This window comes from Zootoca vivipara, chromosome 11, assembly GCF_965207765.1.
Source record: "Zootoca vivipara chromosome 11, rZooViv2.hap1.1, whole genome shotgun sequence".
In the NCBI taxonomy this organism is placed as follows: domain Eukaryota; kingdom Metazoa; phylum Chordata; class Lepidosauria; order Squamata; family Lacertidae; genus Zootoca; species Zootoca vivipara.
This window is the reverse complement of record NC_142594.1, coordinates 32047829-32071485: the sequence shown is the minus strand read 5'-3', so window position 1 is coordinate 32071485 and position 23657 is coordinate 32047829. Positions and strand designations below refer to the sequence as shown.

The 23657-nt window shown below is 42.0% G+C and overlaps 1 protein-coding gene across 3 annotated transcripts in view; it reads left to right on the top strand.

Moving 5' to 3' along the window:
* VPS50 (VPS50 subunit of EARP/GARPII complex) overlaps positions 1-13382 on the top strand; it is a 77600-nt gene extending 64218 nt beyond the window's left edge. For all 3 annotated transcript variants that reach the window (XM_088654193.1, XM_035129040.3, XM_088654194.1), the window contains 6 exons: positions 5084-5232; positions 6289-6385; positions 6560-6718; positions 8458-8579; positions 9584-9773; positions 12670-13382. In XM_088654193.1, coding sequence (XP_088510319.1) covers positions 5084-5232; positions 6289-6385; positions 6560-6718; positions 8458-8579; positions 9584-9773; positions 12670-12789 — 837 coding nt within the window. In that variant the 3' untranslated portion in view covers positions 12790-13382. The remainder of the gene's footprint in view (positions 1-5083; positions 5233-6288; positions 6386-6559; positions 6719-8457; positions 8580-9583; positions 9774-12669) is intronic.
* Positions 13383-23657: the final 10275 nt, after the last annotated feature.

Here is a 23657-nt window from a genome sequence, read left to right as displayed (position 1 = left end):
GAAGCAAAATGTCATTAAGGGTCAGGCAGTCAGTATATGTCCTCAACCTATTGGGTCAATGGGTTATGTTTGTTCGGGAGTTTTATGTATCTGGATGCTAGAAGCCTGCCTTTGTTCTTTTCTTACTCTATATCAAATCAATTTGTCACTTTGGAGCATTGTTGCTTGGACTGCACTAAATGTTCTCCTCTTTCAGTTTGGGGTGTGTGTGTGTCAAAAGCTTGCTTTCAGAGGGCCAATATACTTCTTGAAAGAACCCTAAATTCTGTGGATGTTAATGTCCTCTCCCCGCCCCCGCCCCATATTTTTCACTTCCATTGCTCTGCTGGCAACTCTTCCCATCCACCCACCATATTGCCATCACCTTCTGTTAGTCACATGGGCAATCCTAATCACAACTCATCATAAATAGGACGATTTCATGACACTACATAGCCAATGAGATCCGGCTACGTGCTGATGTCACTGAAGACAAACAAAGCCATTCACCTCAATCCCAACAGGTGGACACTTTTGCCTCGTTTCAATACAGCCATAAAAAATACTGAGGGGGGGGGCAGCTTTTCAATGCTGTTGAAAATATCCACGAACAGTTGGGTGCTCTGATTTAATGGTCAGGAAGTAGTTTATTTGCCACTGTCTTCTTGACACATCTATGGCTTTAAAATTGCAAAACTGCTGTACCCCAAGCAAAGCAGACCTTTGGGAAGTTTGTTTTCCATCACAATCCTTGTATAGTTAGACTGAAAGCCCTGTCTTCATGAATGCTATGCACCAGTGTTTCTCAACCAGTGTGCCTCCAGATGTTTTGGGACTACAACTCCCATCATCCCTAGCTAGCAAGACCAGTGGTCAGGAATGATGGGAGTTGTAGTCCCCAAACATCTGGAGGCACACTGGTTGAGAAACACTGCTATGCACTATGCAACCTCTTCTTTATTCATAGACTCCCCTGCTGCCATGGGGCCTCTTCAACCAATGTAGTGCCTGCATTCTGCCCACCAACAGTATATTAGGACAGGAGCTGCAAAGCTGGCATTTCTCTGGGCAGCAGAGCCTCATTCAGAGCTGCCCTTGTTGCAAAGAAGGGCCCTGCAGAGAGGTGAGGGAGATGCTTGGCTTTCCTATCAACGCAGCCCAAGAGAACCTTCCCAGAAAATAACTGAACATTACCTGTTGTGCTCTAGCATGGACAACACAGGCAAAAAGACAAAGGCATCAGGAAGAAACTGAGCAGACCTTGAAGTCATCTTAGTAGCTAAGAATTCTCCACTGAATTGTGGCCAATCCCCAGAGACAAAATGGTTGCGGGATATCTTCGGGAGAAGAAAAGGCTCAGGGGTAAACCCTACTCAAATCCGGAGCAGAGTCCCTAAGGTGGTTGGATGGCTGCTTGTACGCCTCCTTCCGGTAACTCCTGCAGCCCAGCTGGTGCCAAACATATTGCTCTGCTTCCTTTGGACCACATCAGCGAGGCCAAGAGGACCTCCATGCACACTGCCCACGCTTGCGCCCTGGAGAGGTCACTTTGGTGCTGCTAACACAGCGGTTTGACTTCACCTCTGTCTCTCGAGGCAGACAGATGCCAATAACCGCAAGATTGAGCTGCTCATTCTGATATAAAGTTTCAGAGTTTAGGAGAAGGGCCATAGACCTAGTGGTAGAACATCTTCTTTATGCAGAAGGTGCTAGGGTCAATCCCAGATAGGACTGGGAAGCAACCCTTAATGAAATTCTGGACAGCCGCTTCCAATCAGTATATCAACTAAATAGAGAGCTGTAAGGCAGCTTCCTAGGTTTAGAGAGCTGTAAGGCAGCTTCCTAGGTTCCTGAGATAGGTGGGTCAAACGGGGAATATTGGAGGTGCCTCAATTAACAAAAGAAGGTTATATACGACAGTGGGACCCTCGAGACGGCCCTGCAATGCAAATTGAGAGGAGTTGGGTGAAGTTGGCAGGAAAGGCTAGCATGTCAATTCTTTTCCACAATCCAAGCACATGCTACAGTCTCCGTTGTGAGGGGGGTGGGGTGGGGGTAAGAAAGTAGCCCACACTGCCATTTGGAACAGTCCCACTTGCAGCATCTGAATTCACCACTAGTAAAAATGGCCCACTTTAAATTTTAGTTTTAATACATTATTCCAGTCATCACACACTTGTTCCTCAGTGTTGAAGCAGCCAATAGATTGAAGATAAAAATTGTAATTCTGGTCATGGAGAATCATATCAAAGAAATGTTTTTTTTAAAAAATAATAATAAATAATAATAATCAATATTCTATTTCTTTGTTTCATATTGGATTTTCCAATTTTCTTTTTAAATACGTTTGTTATGCATTAGCAGTCAGAAAATTATTGTGCTGTGATTTGTTGCTCACTGAAAGGTGTTTCACTTACGAATCACATTTCACTTTTAATATATAAATAGGTTTCTGGCTTAAAAGTTTACTGCTGTGAATGGCAGGAAAAAATAGTGGAATTTATGAATTTAGCCAAAATGACGGCAGCTATCGGGAATATATCTAAGCAAAAATGCAAGGCAGAATGGAAATATGTTGAGGGTTATTTAATTAAAGAAAATATTGGTACGGATTTGGTGATTTGCTTGAATTGAAATACACACAGGGAATCTTCTATTGAAATTAAGTTGACAATTATGTTGGATAAAGACAATTATGTTAGATGATTATGTTAGATAATTATGTCAGGAAAAGTAAGATAAGATAAAGCAAGATAAGATGAAATTAAAAGAGGAAAGCGATGTACAAACAATAGGGAGTCAATTTTTTTTCTGTTTTTAAATTAGTATGTTATGGTTTTCTCCTCATTTCCTTATTATTTAAAGGTGTTTGTTTTGTTTTCTATATGGCTTATTATATTTTGTACTCTACAATTTTGCATTTTATAATTTGTGAATATTGATGGAAATTTGCTCTTTTCTTTCTTTCTTTTTTCTTGTTGGTGTTATTTTTCTTTTTTTCTTGACCTTTCCTCTTTTTTTGTAATTTTTGTGATTTCTAAAGAATGCAAATAAAGATGATTTTATATTTTTAAAAAAGTTTACTGATGTGGAATAGACAGAGTTGTCTTTGAGCTCAAACTGCTTGCCCCGCTTCTCAACAGTAACAGCCCCTTTGACCCAAACACCTTGTTTGTTTGTTATTCTCCTTGCAAACTCTTGATGTCTTTAATGTTGTTTTTATAGGGCACAGTTTTCCATCTTTTTAATGTTCAGGGGGGAGAGCACAGCAATGCATTTGATGAGGTGCTTGCTATAATATAAATATTTGACAAAGTGTGGTTGTTAAGGGAAGGTGCACATATTTTATGACTGAAGAAAAGTCTGGGCATTACAAACATTTAGATCTTCATGTCCATTTATTGTTGTTGCAAATCTTCAGAGTTTTGCTTGGTTTTCAAGATTTCGCTCCGTTGATGCTAGATGGTATCCTTGTGTTTTACTACTATATGCTAGTTTTGAACTAGCATATACCATTGCTTGCTTAGTGGTACTAGTATTCAGCTGTTAGAACTATGCCACCCACAGGCAGCATTGGGAATAACATCTCACCTCTTCCATTTTTACAATCACTCTGCCCCTCCCCGTAGGGTCCCCAAATGTCGCTCGCACTTTATCCCTGTTTTTGAAATGTGGTTAATAGATTGGCCACTTGGTGAAACTCTGATTACATTCTCACTCATGACAAAGTGAAATAACTGACAGATGACCACACAAATAAGTAGCGGCTACAGTGCTTTTTTCTGGGGGGATGCAGGGGTACGCATACCCCTAAACATTTTGTGAATTTTTGTACTTTTGTCCATTTGCTGTATTTATTTTTCCCAATTTGAACTATAAAATGGTGATTTTCTTGAGTCAAAGTGAGAGTACCCCTAAACATTTTTTAGAAAAAAAAATACTGAGTGGCTATATTCTCCATTCATTGATGTATTTCACTGTAGAAATTCAATGGGAGTTTGAAGTATAGTGAGATCAGCTGTCCAAAGAAAACGTTGTTGTTTGTTTGTTTGTTTGTTTTAAAAAAGAAACCCATTGAGCTTGTGCAGGCGATTGTAACTTTAAACAACCATTTGAATCCCAGCCTCAGACATTCTGTATAATCAAAATAGTGGTTGAAATATGTATCTGCTTGACACCTGCTATCCAGTAGTGTATCTAGAAAATAGACCCTCTTGGAGCTTTAAATATGATCTAGGTTTCCATTTTATTGTTGATGTGGACAGAAAATGACTTTATCAAAACTTACTATGCTGTAAATCATTCAGATTAATTTTTGGGTTATATATCCCTGTTGCAAATACTGCGAGAAAGCATTATTTATTTGTTGCCCATGTTTCTCCTCCCTCTAATCTTGGTGGCTTCATATAACTTACTTATAGTAATTGATTCTTTCCTAAAACTTTGTGCATTTTATTTGCTTGGAGCAACGAGAAACCCACAGAGAATTCTACTACATGATGAATCTCTTGCGCTGTGAGGGATTAATGTATTCCAGTCAGGTTTCTCTTCTAGATAGATTTGAATAACATGAAGGTGAGGCTTCATCAGAAACAGACTTCCCTGCTAAACAAAGCCAGAATGCCATTGCTTTTTTTAAAAAAAAAAACACCCCACATTTTTGTGTATATATGCAGTGTTTGCGAGATTTAACAAAATCATAGCTTTTAAATGGATTCCTCGATTATCCACAAAAAATAGCTGCAGGGTTAAAGGTGAGTAGTATAAAGTTCCTGAATGAACAAGTTAATTTTGCTACCCTTGAGGACGAGGAGCTGTCTTATTAATTATGCTTCTCAAATCTCAGGCTTCCCGGCCTTTAGAAGCCCACTGAAGTGTGTGGGTTCTTGTGGTCAGATCTGCCTCCTGGATTCTTGCATTTCAGCAATAGTGTGGTTTAGTCCCCAGAGGACCCTGTCTTTGAGCTGGATTTCAGCTAGATAGAAACGAGACGTGCCAGTTTCCGTTGCCTGAATACCTTAGGCTGTGTTCATGATATTTCAATAACACTGATGCCTGTCTTCCTTTCCTCCCTCCCTCCCTCCCTCTCCCATACCCCCTGCAGGAGGTCTCCTCTGATGCCGCTGGAACGCTGACTGCTGTTGAAGAAAGAAAGGAAAAGGTTCCAACCCCACATCTCAGCCACCTTGTCGTCTTGACATCGGGCAACACTTTATATGGCTTGGCAGAGAGAGTGGTCGCCACAGAATCCTTGTGCGTTAACTGTCAAGCCGTGTTTCCTTCTAATCATTACTATGGACACTTGCAGATTAGTTTTTAGATTCATCCTCTGATTGTTGAACCGCTTCAAGTGGGGTCTTCATGGTATTAGCTTTCTGTCATTGGATATGACGCTTTGTGCATGATAACAGCATAAATCGTTTGGGGTTAAACGAGGGATTCATGGTTCAGACTATACTAATACATCCTGAATCCCATACTTCTCTGTCTGTGGTGATGCTTAAAATGGGTGCATTCCCAGCTTTTCTGCACCCCTTTGACTTAAAAATTTATCTTATTTTTAAGATCAATATTAGATCAACCCTTTTGGCCCACTAGGTAGCGCTGGACCTCAGCTTCCTGAGATTGCCACTGCATATCAGACAACGTACTCGCCTGAACTTCTCCAGCTATATTCAGTTGCCTGGTTGCGTTGCCAACTGCTTTGTTTCACCGTGTTCTATTGTTTAAATTTTTGTCTATGTTCGTGCTCATAGCAAACGGAGCATTTTAATTCAGAAATAATTTGTTAACACTTTGTAACAGAGACAAAGCGTTGGCACCATTGGGAGATTTCTTATAGAGATATGTGGTTCGTAAGATTAGTGAGCAAGAGCTTAAAAAAACTGAGCCCCCTAGTCTAGGCCTCCCTAGTCTAGCATCCTCTATGCATCAGGTGCAAACCCAGGTCCTTAGGAGATAGCCGTGTGCCAGACGCAGAAGGCCTCTCTTGCTGTTGTTCCCTAGCAATTACTATTTGGAAGCATATTATTTCTGAAGCTGGGTGGGGGGTGTTCATATGGCCATCATGACTAATAGCCACTGGTCGGCTTTTGCTTCACGAATTTGACTAATTCCCTTTTAAAGCCATTAAAGCTAGAGGTCATCACAAAAAAATATTGGGAGTTGCTTCTGCAGGATACAACATAGACATGCACCTGGTCTAAAAGGCTCTGAAGCTGACATTTGCACACTTGTACTGTATTGTCTTCCGGAGGCAATACAACTTTTTCTAATATTCACAATGGATTTTTCTCTTTTGTTTTTCAGAGTATTTTTAGCTGAGCAGTTTGAGTTCCTCCAGTCTCATCTTGATGCTGTAATGCCTCCAGCCAAGAAACCTTTTCTTCAGCAGTTCTATTCACAGGTCAGGATTCTGCACACATCCACTGTTTTTATTTTTTTAAAGGGTTGAATTCACTGATTTCTCCTAAATGGCTACATCACCTGCATGACATAGTGGTGTGCAGTTTATCTGAAGTTTTCCTGTACCATAGGAAGAAAATGCTGTTAGTTACATCAGATTCTCCTTGCGTTCCAGACGGTTTCAACAGCCAGTGAACTCCGTAAGCCTATATACTGGATTGTAGCTGCTAAAGCAATTGATTATGAACAGATGCTGCTGCTAATGGCAAATGTGAAATGGGATGTGAAAGAAATCATGTCACAACACAACATTTATGTAGATTCTCTTTTAAAGGTGAGTATCTCTTTTCTTGCATTGCATTTTAATGACCTAACAAAGACAGAAATCATTTCTGTTGGTGCCTTCTTATATATCCCGTGCAACACATTCTCAGCTGGATGTTTTGCTCCAACTAATTTTTGTTGTTGTTGTTGCTAGAGCTAAAAATATTTGTTTCCCCATTATTAAAGCTGAAGACTTGTGGGTAGCATGCCAGCAGTGAGAGCACAAGACTTGCTTGGGTTTAGTTTGGGTCATGAGTTGGGATATATCATTAACAAAGAGCATTATGGGACTCTCTTAGCTGGAAATATGAAAAGCCTGTCACAAGAGACCACAAATATAGAAGGAAAGACAAGCTTAATTTAATTAATTGTTGGTGGTGCCAGAACCTGGTCAGGTTGACCTTGAGGAGTAATCGTCTGCAATTACCTTCCCTCTTTTCGTTTCCATTATGAGTTTTATGTCTATCTGCTAAAGACTATCAGCGTTCCCAGACTTACTTATAAGTGTTAGTCCTTCACTAGTGCAATCATAAGCAGAAGTAAGTCCCACTTTTCTGCCAAGTGAGTGTGCATAGGATGGTAGCCTTTGTCTTCTGTTGTCCTTACATTTCCTGGACAAGAATAACAGATTTGGGGGTATGTGAATTAATTTTATCCATTCACCAAATTATATATTTTTATGAATTCCATTTATAGGCTACTATTCTGTACTAATTCCTTTCCAATTTTAATCCTTAACTGAGACTAACTTTTTTCCTTAGTAACTCACACTTCACGCAGGCCGGCTATAATAAAAATATGCATAGTGTGTGTTCATGTGTTGCATGTAGTGCATTTTATGAGTTTATATTTGTTTTCTTTAGGGATTGACAAATCCTGCCAATTCTGATTCAGTAATAAATTGAATTTACTGGATTGGATATTCCATATCCATGTTTGTGAAGTATCATTGCAGCTGTAGATCCCATGAGCTGTGTTGTCTAGGATATTCCCACATATGTGCAGGATAGTACAGCGTGAACCAGGTTCTTGCCACACACCCAGCTGGACTATTTAATTGCTCCAAAACTATGGAAACTACAGTATGAAAAGTGTTGGCACGCCCTGGGGTGCACTAGAAGCATCAGCACATGCTAGCCTAGGTTGAGTTAGGTAAGCCTCCTTGCAGAAACCTCCAGGTTCAATCCCTGGCATCACCAGTTAAAGTATCAGGTGACATGAAAGACCCGCCTCCTACCTGAGACCCTGCAAAGCCTTCTTCCAATCAGCTGGACCAGTGGGCTGACCAAGGATAAAGTAGCAGCGTGAACACAATTCATGCATATGAACATTCTGTGAACATTCCCCATCTTCCAAAAGCATATCTAATTCAGCTACAGAATTTTAGATGATAGGGGAGTTTAGTGGCAACCCTCATAATAACCGTAAATGAGATGAAGTATAATTCATTTTCTCTCCATTTTGTATAATTCAGATTTGTGCCTCCCTTTGCTCCCTCTACATAAATGAGCTTTCATGTCTAGATACTGTATATTCCTGCGTATAAGACTACTTTTTAACCCAGGAAAATCTTCTCAAAAGTCGGGGGTCGTCTTATACACCAGGTCGTATTTCTTATACAGCGAGTATATACAAAACTCTGTATTTTAACTGGAAAAGTTGGGGGTCGTCTTATATGCCGGAATATACGGTAGGTATGTTTTTTATGTATTGCCACCACTGACTAATATTCTCTTTATGTTTTATTAGGAATTTGAACAGTTTAACAGGCAGCTGAATGAGGTTTCTAAGAGAGTTCGTATTCCATTGCCAGTGTCAAATATTCTTTGGGAGCATTGTATACGACTCGCTAATAGAACTATTGTAGAAGGGTAAGTGGATTATGACACCTTTTCTAATTTTTTTGCGGGTCCCCCTCCCTGCCTTGTAGCACATGGTTCAACCCTGCTCTTTTCTTGTAAAACCTTAAAATTTGGGTGATGTCAGCTAATTAATCAGAGAAGTTTGGACTGTGTGGACCCTACTTTAGCCTTGAGTTGGATCAAAGATGGGGAATCTGCAGGCCTCCTATATGTTGTGGATCTCTAACTCCCATCAGATCCAGCCAGTGGTCAAGGATGAAGGGGGTTGAAGTCCAACAACATCTGGAGGACCAAGGGTCCCCATTCCTCGGGAAGATCATCTCCAGGTTATATCTCAAGTTCTGCAGTGATCACACCACATGTGTCCATGAGCTGTCTTGCATAGGATTTATGAGGAACAGAATCCTTCAACTGAGCTCAAGCACAGAGCCACTGTACATGTGCAACAATATTATTTATTAGTGGAAACTTTTCCTTGCTCACTTCATCACCGGGTCAGAACATCTGCTGCGGCACCTCAAGGTTCTTAGGAACATAGTAATCAAACAAGTGGCCCATCTAGCTCAGTCCAGGAGTGGCTCTCCAGGGTTTCTGACAGCACCATTCCCAGCCCTACCTGGAGATGCCAGGGGTTCACCTGGGAACGTCTGCAAGCAAGGCAGATGCTCTCTCACTAAGCTACAGCCCTTCCAACATCAATTTAACCAAGAGAATTTATCACTACAGAAGTATTAATATCACTTTTGGCTGTTGAGGTGCACCCCATATTTGTTCTGTAGATTCAAATTCAGACCATTCATTTTCCAAACCAGTTGCCATCTTGAAAGGCAAGAGAAGAGTATTCACAAATGAAGTGAGAGTTGTCCCTTTAGTCCTCTGTAAATACATCAGTCTCCAATAGCAGCTTGATATCTTCACCTCATTCTACGGCAATTTGCCCACAAAGATGAGGGCATCAGAGTAGATACCATGCAACCACAACTGCACACTTATCTGTTGCTTGTCTGTCTTAGTTACGCAAATGTCAAAAAGTGTAGCAACGAGGGGCGTGCCTTGATGCAATTGGACTTTCAGCAATTTTTAATGAAGCTGGAGAAACTCACGGATATTAGACCTATTCCGGATAAGGAATTTGTTGAAACCTACATCAAGGCTTATTATTTGACTGAAAATGACATGGAACGTTGGATCAAGGAGCACAGGGTAAGACATGGATTTTTAGTTCCTCTCATTGGGTGGGAATTGTGGGGAATATCCTTGAGGGAACAGTGTAGTCCCTGTAATTTACGCACAGGTGGCTGGCAAGGAAAGCTATAAACTTGCTCTCCTGCCCATCCACTCAGTCTCCTCCCCATCCACTGAAGTCACTTGCCCCTTGATAAAAAGGCCCATGAGAGAGAGAATATTGCAGCTGAATAGAGCCCTATGCTTATTTCCCTCGTGTCATTACAATCACGTGAGAGACAATAGGGGGCACACTGGCAAGCTCCACCCTCCGGCGGGGCATTACAGGCCCCATATTGAGAGCTGAAGGGCATTTGAGCTAGGAGCCTCTACTATTTGTCACAGCGAATGTTGGAAATCATATGAGGATCCCTGGTTTAGAAAAATGTGCTAGGGGTGGGGTTGGGCGGCTTCCCAGCACTTTCTTGCCAGTGATTGTAATCACATGAGAGAGAAGGGTTTAAATCCTTCAAGGAAGGGTGTAGGCTCCCAGAAGGGTCTGACAACTGAAATGGGTGGGGCTCATTTCAAGAAGCTATTTTCCTAGCATAATGGAGGTGCGTGTCTCTCCCCCCAACCCCCTATACTGGCTTCTGTGTTTTTCCCTTCCTTTTTGATTGGTGCTTTTCAGTTCGGTAGCAGTCTGTTCCATGTACTGCTTCCTTTCTGCTTAATATACTAAGTTTGGAAGGCCCGTTAGGAACAGTTCTTGATTATTTCCGCAGTTGGTCGCATCATTAAGGAATTGACCCATAACTTTGGCCTTGTTGTATAAGAAAGAAATGAGAATAATACATTAGTCAGAAAAATAACTGCTTTGTCATTTTTTGGTTATTTATCCTATAACTATTTTTTATACCGTGTTTTACTGTAAACATGAAAGCTTATAGATATTAAACTATTAAATCAATTTATTTTAAAATCATGAAAGTCAGAATAGATCACAGTAAGCCTTTGGATTCATAAACCGCCCTGGGAACTTAATTACATGGGTGGTATGTAAATGCAGTACTGAATAAATTAAGAGAATAAAAAGTTCTCCAAGTACCTTCCATGAAAAGGAATCTATCTTTGGTTACTTGCAGGTTTAGGACAGGCATCCACAAACTTTGGCCCTCCAGATGTTTTGGACTACAATTCCCATCATCCCTGACCACTGGTCCTGTTAGCTAGGGGTCATAGGAGTTGTATGCCAAAACATCTGGAGGGCCGCAGTTTGGGGATGCCTGGTTTGGAGAGGCACTTTCAAAACCTGTTGGAAGGGCACTTTCAAAACTTGCACCCCTCCTGGGCATGAAGATTTATGAGCATATCCTAGAATCATAGAGTTGGAAGAGACCACAAGGGCCATCCAGTCCAACCCCCTGCCAAGCAGGAAACGCCATCAAAGCATTCTTGACATATGCCTGTCAAGCCTCTGCTTAAAGACCTCCAAAGAAGGAGACTCCACCATCCTGTGTCATATATATATATATATATGTGTGTGTGTGTGTGTGTGTGTGTGTGTGTCAGGTTGTCCAAGGCTGGCGTAAGTGGACAGATAAAGGAGTCCTAATCATGTTATGCTCTATTGATGTTACGCTATAATTGTAGCACAATAGCTGTGAGCTTGTAAGAGATTCTGGGTGGTAATAGGCTGGGAAGGAGTCCATATGCTTGCACCAAAGGAAACCTGGAAACAAAGTGAATTGGATGTGTCAGAGCTGTGCTTAACTTTTCTCACTCAACGAGACATCTGAGGCACACAGTGCGCAAACCCACCAAAGGTCACCAATTAATCATCCAGAATAAAAGGGGGGGGGAAATGTCTTGGCAGATTATTATTTTTTAACATTGGATAATAACTCCCTACTTAACTTCTAGCCACTTCTTCCACAAATCTTGTTTCAGCCTCTTTTCTTTATCCACCCAACTAGTCTGCGTTGGAACTTACGCAGCTCTGTTAAACGTGAACCTTTTAAAAAAGTGCTATTTTTGTACACTCCTCATTCTGAGACTATTGCAGCTTGTAAACAGTGAAGTTAGAATCCCAGTTATTCTCACCATACATGGGTTGGAGCGGTGCATGGTTGCATTTTTATTATTATTTTTAAAAACTTGCAAATGTTGCACTGAGTCAGTAATCCTGGATTGCTCTCAATCTGGCTAGACATTTACTTTTCTTGGATGAGCGTAAACCCACTTTGAGAGCATTTCCACCCTTCTCCCTTACCCAAGAGAAATGTTAAAAGCTTTACCTCTGTTAAATAATCACTCAAATGTTCTGGCAGTGTCTAAAGCAAGAGAGAGCTCTGTTTAAATAGGCAGCTGTGCCCTGGCACATTTCAGTGTTATTGTAAGAATTAACAATTATCCTTCTTAAAACACTATTTAAGAAATGTGTGCATCTTTTGATCAGGTACAATATTGCTAAATTTCCCCCCTCAAATCCTTTAGGTAAAGCTAAATTGGAACTGTGAGCAGAAGCACTAAAAACAGATTTGCCGAAACAGTGTTGTTTTCTTAGTATCTGCTTTCATGGTTGTTTTCAGTCTTAGCCAGTTTCGCATATTTTTCCCCGAAGAATGGAAAATAAATTTTAAGTGCCTTAAGATGTTTAAATATTCACAGAACTGCATCCCATCCAGCGCTTGACTAAAACTGTAAGCATTTCCCCGTGATAATCTGCCATACTTGTTGCAAAACACCCTTCTAAGCTTCACAACCACAAATAATAGCCACATGTGTGGCTTAGGATATTTCTTCAGAAAGTGACAGGTTCTGCTTTGGTGCATTTTCTTCCTTTTCTTTTTCTTTTAGCAATATGTTTCTTATTTTCTGGGCAGTGTCATTCCGCTTGCTTGAAACTAAAATGTGGTTTGCTTTCTTTGCCCAGGAGTATTCTGCCAAGCAGTTGACTAACCTGGTGAATGTTTGTCTGGGGTCCCACATCAACAAAAAAGCACGACAAAAACTGTTAGCAGCTATCGACGACATTGATAGGCCTAAAAGATAATAGGAGAGAGCTTGCAGGGCTTTTTTTTGACCAATGAAGAAAACGAGGGTATCTCTAACGGACTACTGATGGAGTTTGGTTAAATGGGAGAAATGTGTGCCGTACTCCTATTGGCTTTCAAGACACTTTGAATCAGTGCGGTGGGCTTTTCAAATGCAATTTTTATACTGTCTTTTCTGTTTCTTCTGTTGTCAGGAAGGCACTATTGTACCATTTTGGCTGTATATTTTCCTTAATTGTGTACTATATGGCTAATCAAAATTAGAAGGAAACAAGCTGAGATATTAATATATTTAGTTGGTGGTTTTTTGTGGTTTTTTTTGTCTATTTGTAAAAGGGCTGCTAATGCAATAGTTCACCCTTCTGTGCTCAGAAGGCGGTTATGAATCCATATAAAGAGAACTTTGTTCAGAGTCTTAAGATTATGAATTGTGCATGTCCTTTAAGAGTGTGCATCAGCAAAATATTACTGTAATGTTTAAGCTCATTGCCTTTTTATTTCCTTCCAAATGTAAGTTCATTTCAGAATGAAATCTGTCTTGTCAAAGGAATTGACCACAAATTATGGGAAAGTAATAAATATTGTACACTAATGCATGGGCTTGTGGAATCTCTCTTTAGTAGCTTACTTTTTTCCACCCTTCTTCATGGATGATCTCAAGGAGGAGGTTTATTTGCAACATTTAAAATCACATAAACAGCATTTAAACAACAATACTTGGAACAGTACAGAATCAATCCATTGTCCCCATACCACTGCACAGATCCGTGTTCCCAGATTATTCAAATGCCTAGAAGAAAAGGAAGGTGATAATGCCAGCTGGATCCCAAGGGGTTGGCAATCCACCATCAAGACGCCATTGCTGACACTCCAGGGTGTGTCAAACCCCAGGATCCCACTCAGTAATAGAATTTCAAGAAGGGTATTCCAAGCATTACTTTAGATGCTCTCCAGGAAACTCTACTGCTTAGGGGATAAATCTCTTCAGCAGCATATATAAAATCTGAGACTCAATATATTTAAAAAAATATCCAATGGCCACATGAAGAGTTCATACAGGAAGTGAAGTTGAGCTTTGGTGAATCCATGACATTTATCTGGAATTCAAGGAAGAAAGTGACTAGTGAGGAATAGACCTCACTTTCTCTTGGCAAAATTGCCCTCACAAAGCAGATTCTTTTTCTCCGCTCCAGCACAATGCATTTCATGCAGAGCGAACAACTGAGCCAAAGAAAGGAAACAAAATAATGATTGGATCTGTGAAAAATAAAGTTTGCCTTGAATTCGGACCTCTGCATATTAATGTTGCCATTAGAGATGGACATCTGTCTGTGCTTTTATGTACCTTGAGGGCTGCTGCTCACATTGAGCGACGCTTGAAATAATTCACTTTCTTGGGTCATTGCATACTGCAATTGTATTCCTGTTCATATCAAGAAGGCAGCACTTTTTCTTACAGCAGTGCTTGTTTCAATATAATATGGTGCCTGTTATCAATTTCTATAAAGGAGAAAGCATTTATTAAACTGCTGTGGGCCAGTGAATTGTAACAACGCCGCCGCCCCCCGCCCGCAATGTGCATTAATATTCCTCTTCATGCAAGTAATAATGCTGTTCTTCATAGCTAGGGGGACTCTCTAAGGACACAGCTTATCAACAGGTTGTAAACAGCACCATATGGAAATATTTAAGAGTTAGATTTTGGCAGAAGCAGACATCAAATCACTAACCAAATACCAGGTTTACTGGGCTACATTATATGTGTGTGTGTGTGGTCAAACCTACAATAACATCTGCTGTACGTTTCTTAGCTTTTTTGTATATCTCTATACAGCAGATGTGGGGAAGTTGTGGCCCTATAGAGATTTAACTACATTACCTCTGATCATTTACTATGCTGACTGGGGTTGATGGAAAATACATCAGCCTACATAGGAGCATATCCTAGGGACTGAGGTCCCCCCCCTCAAAATTGAGGGAGCCAGCCCCCCCCCCATTGGTGGGCATTGCCATGCAAATGGTATCCACCACGTCTTGTGATCAATTATGTGGGGCAAGGCTTACCTGCCCCATCCCCAATATTTTATTCAAGTTGGTACCCCTGTCAGCCTATAACATTCTTCCATGCTAGTCCATGTGGGTTGGGTTTGCCAGAGTAGCATATTGGTTAAGCGTGTGACTTACAAACTGGAATGTTCCTGTTTTCCCACTCCCACTGCACCACACATTCGGTCGAGCTACTTCAGCATCTGTCACCGTGGGAATATACGGACTTACTTTGTAGCCTTTCCTTAATGATTACTGGCCTAATTTAGATGAAACTTGCTTCGGAATAAAGGCAGGAGGAGAGCATCACATCTGTGGCACAGCTGTTAGGCAAAGGAGGCACATAGATTCAGATCGGCTGCCAATCTCTTGCAAGTGAGTAGAAAGAATGAAGGGCCCATTCATTGAAGGGGGGGATCCTGAATTTAACTCATATTTCACTAATAATAGAGAGTTGCTTGGGATAGTCGAAAACTTTGGTGTGCTGCAGCAGGATAAAATTAATGCCCTAATCAGTTTGAGAATCTTGGATGTTTTCCCTCAATGAAAGAGCTTCTGTAAAGTTCACAGGAGCAATAGGGGAAGGGCCTTAGCTTAGTGACAGAGCATCTGTTTTGCATGCAAAAGGTCCCATGTTCAATTCCTGGCATCCCCTGGTAGCACTTGGGAATGTCTTGGAGCTACCCCCCCCCTTGATTTCCCCCTCTACTACACCACTGGTGGAGTGAAGGACGAAAAGGACAGGAATTCTGGTCATCTCTACTTCTGAGTGAATATGCTTAGGAATAGGCACTATGTGGTTGGTTTTTGTTGTTGCAATTTCTTTGGTGTGTTTGCCTGCTGGCTTAAAACTGAGCTGTGGCTCATTTCAACTTTTTTCACTTGTTCTTTATTATTATTATTATGTAAGGATAGAAATAACATAATTTTGACCACTGAGTTGCTCCATGGTCCTCAGCTGCCAACACTGGCTGGTATGTTTAAGGTAAGCCAAATGATTCAACTGCTGCCAAATCTTTTTTTGCGGTTCTTTTTTCCTTTCTTCAAGCTAGCAGAACTGTCAGTAGAAATATCTTTCTTTGAACTGTAGATTTCGGAGAACTACCCCCGCTATACATATATATATATTCAAGCTGTTTGCAAAGTCCTTTTTTTCTGGGAACTGGTTTATTTATTTTAGGGCCTTAATATTGATTGGCATTGTGTGGCAGCCAGTGTATTTGGCCATAATTCTGTGAAAAGCACATACACAAGAACATATGTTGATCAGGTCTATTTGGCAGTGGTGATGATTTGGATTTTGTTGCAGGCAACCTTACAGGAGGCACTAGGGCTATAATTTTGTTTTACTCTCTGACGTTACGGTGCTCTAAATCTATACACATCTTTAAAACAAAAGGCCTATACAGTGGTACCTCTACTTACGAATTTAATGTGTTCCAAATGCACATTTGTAAGTAGAAAAAAATTGTAAGTCGAATCCCATAGGAATGCATTGGGAGAAAAAAATTCATAAGTAGAAAAAATCCTATCTAAAAATTCGTAAGTAGAAAAAATCCTATCTAAACCACATCCAAGATGGCGGATGGAGCTCCATTCGTAAGTAGAAACATTCGTAAGTAGAGTTATTCGTAAGTAGAGGTACCACTGTATTTAACCAGCATTACTCAACACGGATGAAGTAGAGGTGGGTGGGATCTGCCACCTTGAGAATTCATAGAATCATAGAGTTGGAAGAGACCACAAGGGCCATCCAGTCCAACCCCTTGTCAAGCAAGGGGTTCGAAAACATTCAACTGATGAGTTGGGATCTGCAGGATCTTCTGAATAATTGTGCAGACCAGTGCTTTTTTCTTTTAATAAAATTATTTGAGGGTACTCTAATTTTCCTACTCACTGAAATACTGTCCCTCAATGAAGCCAAACTTAGATTCACAAAATGTTTAGGGATATGCATACCCCTGCATATTCCCCCCAGAAAAAAGCACTGGTTCAGACTGGTGAGTTTCCACCTTGGAGCCAGTTGCCAACCTCCCCTTCTTGGGCAAGGCTCTTGAGCAGGTAGTTGCAGACCAGATCCAGGTGCTTTTGGAGGAAACTTACTTTCTAGAACCACTGCAGCTGGGGTTTAGGCTCACTTTTCCCACAGAAACTTATTTGATTGCCCTGTATGTTGACCTCTGTCGGGAGAGGGGGAGGGGAATGTGTCCTTGTTAATTCTCCTCAACGTCTCAGTGGCTTTCGATACCATCAACCACAGTATCCTTCTAGAGCGGCTGTCTGAGTTAGGGGTGGGTGGCATCACTTTCCAGTGCTTCCATTCTTACGTGGACGGTCATTTCCAGAGGGTGGTGCTTGGGAAATGCACTCACTGGGGCAAGATGGTTTGAGCATATAATCCACTACAACACATATTCGGTCGAGCTACTTCAGATGCCACTTTAAAGTGCTGGTTTTGACCTATGAAGCCTTAAAGGTTCAGGACCACAATACGTCAAGGACCACCTCACCCTATATGAACCAACCAGTATCCTCCAGTCATCACCAGAGGCCCATTTTTGTGTGCCTCCTCCACATGAGAAGGGGCCTTTTCTGTGGTGGCTCCCTGCTTGTGAAATGCTATCCCCAGGGAGCCTTCATTACGTATCTTTTTTGTGCCAGGCAAAAAACATTCCTGTTCTCCCAGGCATCTGGCTAACTAAACAATTGGTGGACTTTTATATTGTGTATGGGGGAGCAGGGTGTTCCCCCACCTCCAGTCTATGTTAGGTATTTTTGTGTTTTTATATTGTAAACCTCTCCGTGATCCTTGTATGAAGCATGGTATAGAAATTTAATTCATTAATGATGATGATTTGCAGGACCCATGCTAGGCAACGTGTTGAGTGTACAGGTGTCAAAGCTGCCTTCCGCGGAGATCAGCTGCCCTATTGAACTGCTCACAGAGAATTCTGATGTACAGCTGGTCCAGCAGAGTGGAACTTGCCACTCATCAGCTGATGGGCAGTGATTTCAAAGGGCTTTCTGCACAGATCAGCTGCTCATGGGGGTTGGCCAGCTCAGCTAAGTGCAAAGCATAGGACTAGCAAAGCTACTTTCTCCAGGATCAACTGTGCAATTGAATTCAGCTGATGGCCAGTGACTTCAATCCTGCTTTTATGCAGGGATTAGTTGGGTGATCTAGAAACCTGGTCACACAGGTGATCCAGAAGCGTCTCTACCTGCCTAACACCTGACACCTGGGGCTGGTTGGCTCTGATTGAGGAAAATGGCCTTGCTGCCCCCCCACCTTATCCTTTAAAACAATTGCCACAGGATAACACGTTCAGAAGTTGAAATTACTTCCTCTGGCCCTCTGACTTTGGCATCTGTGCTCAGTTAATCTGGCTCAATGAGCAACAGAATTGCTTAGAATTAAGTAGATGGCTCAAGCGGATTCAAATGCCTCGTGTGCATGTCCTCATTTCATCAGGCCTAATTTTTGCATTAGCTGCATCTTAAAAAAGAAGCAAATAATCTGCATTATTATAACCATCTTCCTGAGCCCTAATGAATCACTGTCAGGGTTTGAATTGGGTTTTTCAAAAAGCCAGATGCTGTGCTATCATGGAAACAACAGGATCGGCCGAAAGTCTGAAGGGAAAAAGCATCCAGGAGATGCTGAGAAGGGGCCTCCAATCGCAAGTGTTGTTCCAGACTCAGAACTACAATGCTACACTTACACCTCCATCACCTCTGCCTGGAACCAACAACACCAGGAAGGTACATTTTGGGCTGCCTTTTTGGAAAAGATTGATCTCTTTCAGGCAGGACCTGAAACATCTCGTCACTTCCACATATTTTCGTTCTTTACTTCATGTAAATCATGCCCATCTAAGTGCAGGTAAACAACAAGAGAAGCAGAAGTACTCTGAAAAGTGCAAAAGGGAACACACACACACACACACACACACACACACACACACACAAGCTTTAAGATAAATCCTTTTGAAAATGAAAAACAATAAATCCTAACTCTTTCAACAATAATTGAGGTGGGTATGATTGTAAGGTCATTTTCAGAATGGCATATGTAGTGTCTCCCTCCGCGCCTCGCGAAAAACCACAGCTCTGAATGATTATATGTGATTGAGAGAAGCTGTTCGTGCCGCGTCGTCCGATGAAAATGGCCAATTTGCTTTGGGCCACGTGGGGGGAGGTTTAAATTTTTGCCTTGCTATTACATGTTCCAAGAGCAGGGTAACCTGAAGTCTGACAAATTTCTTTTATTTTGTTGCCTGAAAATGTACATCAGCTCACGGACAGAGTGGGGGGAGAAGGGGGGAATGAATCTATGATAAAAGGTATTTTTCAGATGATGATGATGAAATTCACCCCTCTTCTTTCTTGCACTTCTAATTAATTTAGGAATAGCAAAATCAGGTTTTCAACCAGTCCAGAATTCAGTTTGGGTGCATTTTAGCTTCCGTAACAAATAATTAAAGATTATTTTAAACTTGGGACTTGAGTCTCCGCACTTGGGACTCAGTAAAGCTTCTACCCCTCCTAAAGACTTTTATTTTTTCATTTCTCTCTCTCTCTCTCTCTCTCTCTCTCTCTCTCTCTCTCTCTCTCTCTCTCTCTCTCTCTCTCTCTCTCTCTCCCCCTCTCCCCCTCTCCCCCTCTCTTTCTCCCTCTCCCTCTCCCTCACACACATACCTGTGAGGCTAAAATGGGAGGAATCCTTTACCTCCAGTATTTTCCCTTTGTAACTTGCTTTTCTTCACCATTTTATGTCCAGGCTAAACAAACCCAGCTTCTTCGACCTTTCCTCACAGGCCTTGCTTTTTAGGCCCCTCCAAACCATTTTCACCATTCTCTTGGCATATTCCACTTTGCCAGTGAGTTAATTTTATTGTAACCCGGCAGTACCCAGTGCCAGTTCAGGAGGACCCTCAATGCCACCCCCGCCCCGCTGAACACAATGATGCCCTTTGGAGTAAGGGGGTAAGGGGACCACGCTTCCAATCTCAGATTTTCCCCCAGTGCTGGATCTATGGGGGGTTTTTTGCCAAAGGAGGCAAAAGTCTGCACTGATGTCTCCCTCTCCTGCAAGTTCATATCTCCCCTGCCCCTGCTGCCCTTTCCGCAGAAGAAGCGGGCAAAAGTTTCCTTCTCTGGGGCAGGGCCAAAGCTGGCCAGCAGGAGACAAACAAAAGTTTCTCTCCACTCCCAGTTTCCGTCTGATGGATAATGAAGGGAAGAAAATCACCAAAGAGAGATGCAGGTTTGTGTCCCCTCACCATCATGCACCGAGAGGAAGGTGCCAGCAGGCGCAGGGCTGGCGACCTCTGCCTTAAGGCAAGTTCTCAAATGACTAACTTCCTTATATCCGAATTATAAGCTCTGCCGTTACACCGTTCTGTGGCAGCCTCCTAAACAGAGGTTTGGGACTATAACTCCCATCAGCCACCCTAAGCTGAAGTTGTTGGGAGTTGTAGTCCAATGCACCTTCTTCGGGGCACCTGGTTGGAGAAGGCTGTTCTACCCAGGGCAGCTTGGGGGGAGAATGCTGCAGAGTGCCCTGCTCAAAGTGATGCACTGGGCTTGTTTATAATGAAAGACAAGGACCCTCTCTGTGGTAGCGGTGTGCCTGTGGAATGCCTTCCCTCTGAGAGGCAGTTGGGTGGAGCTTGGATAACAGCTGCTGGGAATTGCAAGTGGGAGGAGCCTTGTTGCACCCAGGTCCTGCTTGGAGGAGTTCTGTAAGTATCTGCATTGTGAGAACAGGATACTGGGCTAAGACAGGACTTTGACCACATCCAGCTGGACTCATATGTGCTTACATAGCTGAAGCTGACCTTATTGACTTTTTGATACCAGGTTAAAACACATCTCTTTCCCCAGTTTTATGTTTGGGCTTTGATGTAACACTGCCTTTTGTTGACTGAGGATCCACCTGTACTAAAATTAAGACAAGTGCTTTTTGTGTGTGTGACAATATTCATTACTAGAGAGGACTGGTGCCTCTTTTTCTGCTGCCCATGTCAGCCATTTTATACTGTCACCAATGGCACTTTTATCAAATTTTTTAACCAGAAGAAAAAGAAAAGTGCTAATTTAAAATGTTTATATCATGGTTTTCATTTTTTAAAATTGATTTTGGTACATTTGATTGTTTTATTCCTGTTATGTTGGAACTTATCCTGGTATTGATGATAGATTGAAGGACATGCTAGGAATCAACCGAATGAATTTCTCCACACCCCCACACATAGCTCGTTCCATTTTCCTGCAATTTCATCTTGTTACAGGGAGCCTTTCTTTCAAAAGGATGCTAAAATGCCACACTGTGAGATGGAATCCTTTGGAACACACCCTATGAATGTTAGCTAGGGACATGAATGCCTGGTGTCTGCCTAACAATGCCACAAACATTATTATATTCCCTCTCCATCTTTTCCTACTTCTCTCTCTTTCTCACCATCTCATTTCATTTGTTCTCTTGTTCTTTACCTCTTCTATCTATTCCCTTTTTCATTTATCCCAGTGATATGATGTGAGTGTGTGTGTGTGTGTGTGTCGCTCAATGCGGCACACCACTTTGGTTGAAATACAATACAGTCCTTGCACGTCGTGGAGAGATCTGCTGGGTTCTGAGGCAGGCGAGGCAGAGCACATTTTCACAGCCCAGCTATCCACAAAGTCTTTTTCTATCAGCACTTGAAACAGCCTGGCTGGAAATAGTTCTAAGTCGCTCCTGTTATTCCACCTTTCCCGTCCCCTAACTTTGTCTCTTTCAAAAGTTTGTGCCGGCTGTGATTTTGGAAGGGTTGCACTGAGGCTGAAAGACCAGCCTCTCTTTTCTCAGCAGCATTGCACACAATGGGTAGTTTGAAGAAGATTATGCCATAAAGAGTAGAATAAAACGCTGCACTTGAAAGAGTTCAAGAGATGAACCACCTTGTACTCAGTTCAGGTGCTAAGCGTGCTTTGCTTTGATACCGGCATTTCAGCTGAATTTTCTTTCAGTGAGACTCGGAACCAGAGGATTTACACCAGGCAATTCTTAAGACTACAGTTCCCACCCAGTGAAGTGAAAAAGCAGCACAATGGGGCCTGACTGGTACCCACAAATAATCTACTAAAGGGAAGCCCTAGATGATAAAATGTTGTGGTCTATAACTTCTAAATAAAGCCACTCAGATATATCATTCACAATCTATAGGAGGGATAGAGAACTGATACCCTTCCATGTGTCATTGGACTACAACTTTCATCATCCCTGACCATTGGTCACGCTGACGGAGTTGAAGTCCAACAACAATTGGAAGGAATTTCTGATCTACAGCTCATGTTGGACAATGACACTTGCCTCTCACAGACCTTGAGTGGTAGGCCTCTTGGTGCTTACAGACAGCCCCCAGACTTAAAGCAGTCACTCAACCAGCAAAAACAGGGCAGATAACAAAGACATAAACACAGGGACCAGGCCCTGCAACAAAACCATATGTCGACTTTCCCCATGTCTACTCAGGCTTATCTGTTAGAACCTAAACAATAGGTCTCTTCAGCTGTTCCTCTGACCTAGGAATACAATATCGGAGGGGAAAGAAGCAGGGATGCAGGGGGCAGGAACGATCCACAGGCATAATGCAGGAATGAATCTGGCCTGTCTCTTCCATCAGCGTTCAGCATGCAGCTCTAGGGAGTTCCGACAGCTCTTCCCAACGATTTATTACGACTCGTGTCTTGGAGACACTGAGCATATATTCAGAGTCCAGCAGAGATAAAACGCAGACGGAGCACGGAGCCAGGCTGAGGTTGTGTACTAAAAGCTACTTTATTAAGCGTAAGGCAGAACAAAAGAAAAACATGTCTCCTCTTGCTGAGAGAAGTCTGAAGAAAAAACAAACCAACGGAAATCACGGGAGCCAACACCCGCTCCCGTGATTCCAACAATCTTTGCTGGAATGTATAACACAGGCATGTGACCTGCACAGTGAGAGGAACAGAAACCTAACACACCTTCAGTGAGCTGAAGGATGACTGTGTAATATGAGGGATATAATGCATACATGGAAAATTAGGGCTGTGCATTGTGCACAGAGTCTACATGAGTACATGCGATCTCCCTACTTTAGACAATCTTCCTTCAAGTATTGTAAGAGCAACAGTGATGAAGATGGGCAGAATTTGCACACCTGATGAGTGGAACATCTCATAATGTGATGGAAGCGTTCTCCAGGTGGTGATATGCATTGAACACACCTGCTGGGCATGGTGTTCTGCAATGCAGAAGCAGCATCTCTTGTGGATAAGGTAACACACAGGCAGCAATCCCTTGGTTTCTTCTATCTCTTTCCACGCTACTCACCAGGAGACTATAAACATTGGCACACTGTCTCTATGATTCACTGTCTGAGAATTACAATCCTATGAGTACAAGAGGCTGAACAATCTGCACTTCATTCTACACATGTATGTATGTAGAGGTCTGGCATTATCACTGTAAAGCCAATGGAAGATTTCCCAGGGAGTCTTCTAGTTATTGGAGTCCCCCAATAAGTTGATTCTTCCAGGGTAGCATATAATTGAAATTGCTAGAATTGTGCCAGTGGAAGAAGCTTCTCATTCAAGGGCTGCTGAGATGGAGGATGTGAGCATTAGTTCCAGTTTAATGCTCTCCTAGTCCCTCTGCTCCCCAGACTCCTGCTATGGTACATGTCAAATTATTATCTACATAAAAATGGACATATATCCATTAACACTAATTCTCTTCCTGCCCTCCACCCTATTTTTTCCAAATATTTATTTGGCTGTACTCTCAGTAAATAAACCA